The 7,764-nt window shown below is 44.8% G+C and overlaps 1 protein-coding gene across 8 annotated transcripts in view; it reads left to right on the top strand.

Annotated features, from left to right (window-relative positions):
* Positions 1-7,764, top strand: part of Bend7 (BEN domain containing 7) — an 83,080-nt gene that overhangs the window by 26,459 nt on the left and 48,857 nt on the right. For all 8 annotated transcript variants that reach the window (XR_015640912.1, XR_015640913.1, XR_015640911.1 and 5 more), the window contains 2 exon segments: positions 2,948-3,070; positions 6,398-6,669. Coding sequence is in view for 4 of the 8 variants with exons in the window: in XM_087591180.1 (XP_087447306.1) it covers positions 2,948-3,070; positions 6,398-6,669 (395 nt within the window). In the remaining 4 variants the exon portion in view is untranslated.

The raw sequence follows: 7,764 nt of genomic DNA, 5'->3' as shown, positions 1-7,764 counted from the left end.
AACCTGTGGGATGTGACCCCTGGGGAGTCAACCGAGCCTTCCACAGGGATCTCCTGAGACCCTCAGGAAACACAGATGTTTATGACACGATTCATAAAAGTAGCATATAGTTAAGAACTAGTAACAAAAAAAATATGGTGGGAGGAGGTCATCACAACACGAGGAACTCTTCCAAAGTTGTCACAGAATTAGGAAGGTTGAGAGCCACTGGTTTAAAGTAAAATTTCTTTGAAATCACTGACAGTTAAGTTGGGGGGTAGGGGTTTTTGATTTTTTTTTTCCAAAGCTTAGGGAAAAGAGTTGATAATTTCCTTGATAATATTAATCTTCAATCCAGTGGCATTGGATGTTGTTTGGTTTATAAGTTATGCGTGGGTGTACGGATCTGCAGTTCTCATAAAGAACAGAGGAAAAATAAGGCATTTCAGATTCCTTGAAAAGTTAAGAGTTTCCTTCCTTGCGTTTTCATTTTATGAGATCTTCGGTAAAAGGAAAATGTTTTGATTTCTTTCTTTTCCTATACACAATTCACAGTAGCCAGTTCAGGGGACTAAGAAGCCATCCTGAGACACTGATGAGACAGTAAGGGACCCTAGAGACGAATGGTGTCTTCTCTTCCTCCCAGTATTCCATAGGCAAGTGTCAAGTTCACATGCTGGCAGGCTTCCAGCTTTTAAAGCCTTTAAAGCCTCTTCCATAAAAATAAAAAGTCAGTTCCCTTTAAAATTGGAAAATGATTTATAATGAGCTCAGAAGGGCTAGTTTCGTCCTCTAAAAAACCATAAAGGTAGTGTGCAGATTAGTGCCTAGGGGTGTTCCACGGAGCCCTCTTAACTCTGCTCCAGTAAGAGAAAAGGGGCATTTGGGTGTATAGAAAGTGTGACCCTCCCACAGCAATAATTTTGGGGTAGCATATTCTACTCACCGATGTGCAAGAGTGATGGATTCACCTTAGAAACCGATACTAATATTAAAAGTCACAGACATTCGTCCAAATCAGTGTCAAAAAGACCAGATCTTTTCTGTTTATCGCTTGCATCGTTTCAGTACGAATAAACCACTCAAGGGGCGGAAAAGAGAGCTCGGTTCTTCCAGTGTGTGTCACATAGCGTGGGGGCCTGAGGTCAAATCCAAAAAGCCCGCATAAAATCCAGATGCACTTCTCGTAGCCCCAGCACGGGCAGCATGAAGTCAGAACAACCATGTTGGCCAAGAGGTCTAACCAGATCAGTAGGCTCCAAGTTCGCTGAGAGATCCTGTCCTTCACAGAAGACGCCTGACGTCGACCTTTCCCCCCACACTCACATGCACACCCATGTGATCATATATACATATACATGTATATATGTATATCATACATACACACACACACCATGCTCATACAGACACACAAAATGTACTGTACAGTTGATCCTTGAGTAACGTATGCCAGAATTATATTCTGTAGAGATTTGCAACTTTGGGCAGACCCTCAGATGGACGTCACAGCCTAGAAACATCGAAAGTAATATGTGGAAGTTCGACATGTCATCGATGGATAAAATATGTCTATAATATCAGTTATCGTTTATCATTATCATTTACTACCAAAATACATACACGTATTAATTTTTTTTAAAAAAAATCAAGATTTATTAGAACTTAGGCACGTGGACACTGCATAGACCGTGCGTGACATCATTTACCGTTAAGAGAAATCTAAACAAATGTAGATCTTTTAGCTGCCTCCCGTTACCACTGTGGGGGGTTAGAAATCAAAGTGGGATCTTTGACCTCACTTGGGACTGCGCCCCGCCCACCTCCCACAGTCCCTCAAGGATCCCCTGGGTAGAGCTGTGACTGCCCTGTGTTTCTTTGGGATGGTTGGTGATTCTAAAGCTGAGTCACCTCACTTGGCTTCCACTTGAGAATTAATCCTTGTGCTTGTCCAGAAGTTACCTTTCATTCTTGTGTGGTTTTACTGTGGTAAATGTCAGTATCCACAAATAGTAAGTATTACAGGAGTTAGATCGTATCTAGCGGATGATGAAACAGGTCATTGGAACAAAACCTTTCACGTGACCTTACCTGCCCACCAGAAACTTACAAAGTAGCTGGCCTCAGACTGCCTCAACGCACGGTGGCCAACCTGGAGCTGGAGAGGTCCAGTGGCCAAAGCTTTTTGACAAATGTTCTGTTTTAGTTCACGGACAATGGGGGAGTACTTATTCATATGTGGGAAAGACAGAAGCTAACAGCTTTGTCAGGGAACACACATTAAACTCAAACAGTGAGGAGACTGGTGAGAGGCTCGTAAGAAGCAGGGTGGAGAAAAGAGGGGTAGTCCTTCATAAAGGAAACCAACTACAGACACCTCTGGGCAAGGAGACGCTGGCCTCTCCCACCCTGCCTCCTGCTTCTCCTCACCCCAGCTGGAGAGTTTTAGAAGTTTCTGTGTATCCACAACTCTTCATTGCCACTAGTTTTGTTAGGGTGCCTTAAGTTTTACTGTGAACTCCTGTAGCATGCAGACCAGCAGTGGGTCTTCAAGGCTACAGCAGAGCTAGGACTCCGTGGTTTTGCCTTTGCTGTTTGAGAAAGTAGCTTGAGTGCGTATCGTGGCTTGTCAGAGCCCCGTAGTAGACAGACCTTCCTTGCCAGTGCATTGTGTGCCCCTGTTCATACAGCCCCTGTGGCACAGCATGCCCCTTACAAACAGAGGCCTGGATAATTAGGTAAAGCCAGACACCCCACATTGAGGCTGTGAAAATTACTGGGTACGTTTTCGTCTGACACAGTTTGATGATAATTGTATGTACCTCAAAATCCTGTCAAGATATATATATATATATATATATATATATATATATATATATACATATATATATATATATATATATATTTCCTTTTCTTTGTAATTAATTTTTGCAGGCTTTAGGAGTGTATCATTCTTTTCTTTCGTGCTTAGGGGAACTTCCAGGGGTGAATTCGACGGCCGGATCCAACTGCTGCACTTGTAACTGCCAGTCAACCTTGCAGGCCATTCTCCAAGAACTCAAGACCATGAGGAAATTAATGCACTTTCAAGCAGGTACACAGATCAGCCCTCCTCACAGGTCCTCTGCTGGTGATGTGTCGCTGCCATCTCCGCTTGTATGCATTGTCCTTTTGTCCCGCGCTCCTCCCACCTTGCCGTCTGTCTTGCTGTGCCTTTTCAAGTATTCATTTTCCCTACCCTTTCAACAACCTGCGATTTTTGTCTTTTTTTTTTTTTTTTTTAAGCAAGTCAAACACATTTTGTTACCCGCCCCTAATACTGCTGCTGGGCACACATGCGTGAACTCAGCATACTGCATCTCCTGATCTCCTGGTACTTCACAAACGCTAGTTAATTAAATTTTGGAATATCTTACGTGCGAGAGCCCTTCAGGAAGTGCAGGCTTCCCCGTTGAGGAGGCTCAAGGACGATGAGAAGCACTGAGCCCCAGGCTCTGCCTGTGACTTTCGGCTTGCACTAGGGCAGAGATGGTGAGACACACCGCGTGTCTGTCTGTCCTGTCTGCTTCCTTCCCTTGGCTCTTCCTTCTCTTTGTCAAAAGGGAACAACCAAATAGGGTGCGAACCCCCAGTTTCTCACCTTCTAGCTGGACGATTTCTAGGCTCCCTGTTCTCATCTGCAAGCGAGCGAGTGTCAGTGTCTGATCCACAGGGCTGGTTTTTTTGGCTTTTTGGTTTTTTTTGTTTTTAAATGTGGTGAACATGGCAGCAGTCAATGAGACGTAAGGCGGACTGCACACCTCTGTTCTTTTCAGGGCCCCACAGCACCCGGTAGAAGTTTGGAAGTCAAGGTCTTTGTTTAGCGATGCATTTTCTAATTGCCACCATCGGTAAGGAACCTGGGATTTTTATTTCATTACATAGGCAAGAATAACAGGACCCTCCAGACAGCAGAGGCTGCTTGGTGCTGAGCGTGCGGAACAGCAGGATACAAGCCCAGGCCTGTGGTGATGGGCCTGCCGACCGTCCCCACGGTTCACAAAGCCGTGTCTCAGAAAGCTTTCAGTGATGTGGTTCTTTTTTTTTTTTTTTTTTCTTTTTAGATTTTATTTATTGTATGTGAGTATACTGTGGCTGTGTTCAGACACACCAGAAGAGGGCACCAGATCCCATTACAGATGGTTGTGAGCCACCATGTGGTTGCTGGGATTTGAACTCAGGACCTCAGGAAGAGCAGTCGGTGCTCTTAACCACTGAGCCATCTCTCCAGCCCGGTGATGTGGTTCTTAGTTACTTACTTAGTACTTTCGCATACCAGTCACCCACCATCACATTTTTAAAGAAAGCAAAAAGGATTTATTTCTGGGAAATATCTTTTTAAGGATTGAACGCTGTCTCATCCCAACACAAAAATGAGCATTTGGTGGATAAGTCTAGGTAAGCTCTTCACTTGCATTGTCCCACCATGCTAATCAGTGTTCTTGCTAACCGGGCCAAGGTTGGGTCTCCTACACGCGGGCCCCAGAAAGAAAGCTTACCTTATTTTGATAGTCGCTGTTCACCGAGGGAGAATCTCTTAGTGCTTAAGAAAATATGCATATGAAATAGTAATGATTTATTTTGTTACTTAAGCTCCTTACTGCTGAAATGGCAAACTGCGGGTTGCGCCCGGGTAGATCCTTGACTGGGAGCCTTTTTAGAATCTATTAAGTAAATGCTACCTTCTCGCTATGTTTTCTCTTCTGAACCTTTGCAGATTAACGAGGCAAGTGATTCCAGAGCTATGAGGAATAAAAAGAGGATAAATGGAATAAATGATTCTCCTTTAATTTTCTTAAACTTAAAAAAAAAAAAACAAAAAACAAAAAAACCTCACGTTATGTGGGCAGATTTACTTAAGGGCTATCGCCCGTGGGATTTAGATTTAAATTGTACTTTGAAGGCTTTACCTTTATTTTTCAGAGAGAACTTAGACCAAGCAGTGAGAGCTAAGTGCAGGAAAATGGGGCTCTTTCAAGACTGGCAGGAGAAGCAAAACTCGATAGCCCTCTGTCTGGACATCAAAGTACTGGAAAGAGTGATCTTAGAAAGGGCGTGGGCCTGGGGGCTGCAGCTTAGCTGCTCCGGATGGTGGTCGCTAGAGTCCATTTGACCCCGGGGACAAGACAGGCTATCCTAGAATCAAAGTGCCTATGGCAGTATGGAAGAGTCTCTAGAGAAGCCTTGTAACATATCGATGCCCTGGCTCTACCCCGGGATGCTCTGACCCGCTGAGTCCAGGACAGATTATTAAGGATTGGGGTACTTTTCAAAATGCTGCACTGATTCTAAAGTGTATCTGAGATCTAGAACCAGTGTTGCTAATCACCACAGGCATAGTCAAAGAGGCCACTATCTAGGTAGCTGCTTCCAGAACTTAGCAACTGCCTTCTAGTGCAGAGATAAGAACATATTTGAATCATAATAAATAGTCTTGATCTTTTAAGACCACTAGGAAATAAGTAAGAGGAAGCAATCTGTGTTGATGTGCCTTTAAGGACTTAATTTTCCTGTGACTCGTGTTTATAGGTTGCTTTCTGTTTAGGGAAAAGGCAGGCATTTCTAGCACTCTTATTTAGGAAGCCATGTTGACAGATGGGAAGTTGATGCAAATTGAAACCATATTTTCCTCTGTCCCATTCTGGTTGATAAACACTCCTTCTCAGAGTGTGCTGTCTTGGATTCTTTAAGTACATGTTCAGTGTGAGCACTTGGTCACTGTACTACTTGTAGATTCGCTAATTCGCTTAGAATGGTCATTCCCACTCCTCGTTATGTAAGAGAGAGGCCTAGGGAAGCGGGCAGCTTGGTTAGATACAGGGGAATGCCGTGTGCAGAGGTGGTTGACGGGCAGAGAACACTTGACGAGGAAGGATAAGATAACGGCTTTTCCGTGTGCTTATCCACCCAGTCCTAGTCTAGATGGAGTCCTTCCAAACTGTTTCTTTCAGCCCTGCTCAGATGATCGTCATCCTGGCCCTTCTAGGCTGTAATCCATCAGCTGAGCTCCCGGTGACATTAGGGCTTTTGCTAAGATGGGCTTACGGGACAACATGAGCATCCATACCTAGATTTCAGTTCTGGAGTTCTCATTCAAACCTGCCGCACGGTCATGAAGCCATGTTTTTTCCATAGCTCTTAACCCTTGCCTTCCACTGGAGCCAGGATGCCGTACTGGTCCCATGATCCAGTGTGGTCAGAGCTGTTTCTCCTGGTGATACTCTGCTGTTAGGACTTTAGGGTGCCGAGTGAGACGTATCTGCCCGTTCTTCATCCTGAGGGAGCCTCACCTCAGAGTCAGTTTGTAAATGGCAGGGACAGGCCAGGGTAGGTTTTCCTCAGACCCAAGTGCCTGTACCATATCTGTGTTTATTGTCCACAGTTGGAACTCAAAACAGACAACAACCCCCAATTTCCCTTGTGTGCTCCCAGCGAACCGCCATCTCACGCAAGAGAAATAAAAAGAAAAAGGTGCTCCCGAAGGCTGTGGAACCCATGACTACTGTGAAACCAAAGCCTAGTCCCTCGGAAACTGAGAAGAAGCCAGCAGCCGTGGCCGCAAGGCCACCTGGTCTCCAAGCTGCAGAGTGCGCTTCCGCTGAGGAGAACCACATCTTGGGATTTGGCATTGTCCTCAAATCGCCGTCCTCAGATGTAAGTTGATATTTTTCTGGCTGCCAACCTGGGTTGATAGAAGTCTCTGGAACTTTACGGTATTAAGACACTTTCCACTCAACTAGTTCTGCCCCCGGAACAGGTAGGTAGGTACGAGTGTGAGAAGGAGGAGGAGAGTAGGAAGACCCTGAAGAATGTGTGTGCCTTCCTCGTTCAAAGGCGTTCATTCCGAGTCTTATCTTTGAAAGAAGAAGGGTGTGTGGTAAATAATCTGCTCGCTAATTTCCCTGCGATTTTTTTAATTTCCAAGGGGCAGTTTTCAATTTCCTCAGTGTAGAAAACGAAGAGGACGTAATTAAATCTTTTGTAGGTGGGCATGGACGAACAGAAGCATCCAGATAAGGGCATACCTTTGTGGAAACACAGACGAAGGGCAAGAAAGGAGCAGCGGTGCTAATTCTGTTTTGCAGAAGCAAGCCACACTGCTAATTAGGTGGCAGCGGCGTGCCATTCACTCCGTATAATGATAGGTTAACGCTCTGCGAAGGTTCGCTATTTTAATATCTCGGCTAGAACTGTCGTTGCAGACTGGGACGGTAGATTGCATCCGAGATATCCATCTGACATGCTCTTTTATATTCCTGGGCCCACAGACGAGTTCCTATCATCACGCGCAGAATTTGCAGCTGCACGCTCTCCTTACGATATCCTTGTCTGAAGTGCGTTTGCACTGTGGCCCCAACTTGTCAGAGTTCTTAAAATAAACAAGGAAAAGCGATCTGTTGTCACCAGATTGCGTAGGATGGGCTCCTGCTGAGAACTCCCACAGACTCCTATAAGACGGGAGTCCCCTCACCCCCAACCCCCTGAACTTTAAATAAAAAACAAATTGCTGATTTCCTTAAGCAGTTGCTAGATGGTTCCCTAGCTGCGTCCACGTTCCAGCCTCTAATGGAAAGAATCAATCTCACTGTGTTTTCACACCAGCTCAACTCTTTATGTTTTTCTTTTCAAAGATTTTATTTACTTATTTTTTTAATGTATGTGAGTACACTGTAGCTGTCTTCAGACACACCAGAAGAGGGCATCGGATCCCATTACAGATGGTTGTGAGCCACCATGTGGTTGCTGGGA

This window comes from Rattus norvegicus, chromosome 17, assembly GCF_021556685.1.
Source record: "Rattus norvegicus strain SHRSP/BbbUtx chromosome 17, alternate assembly SHRSP_T2T, whole genome shotgun sequence".
In the NCBI taxonomy this organism is placed as follows: domain Eukaryota; kingdom Metazoa; phylum Chordata; class Mammalia; order Rodentia; family Muridae; genus Rattus; species Rattus norvegicus.
This window is presented reverse-complemented; position numbering and strand designations above follow the sequence as displayed.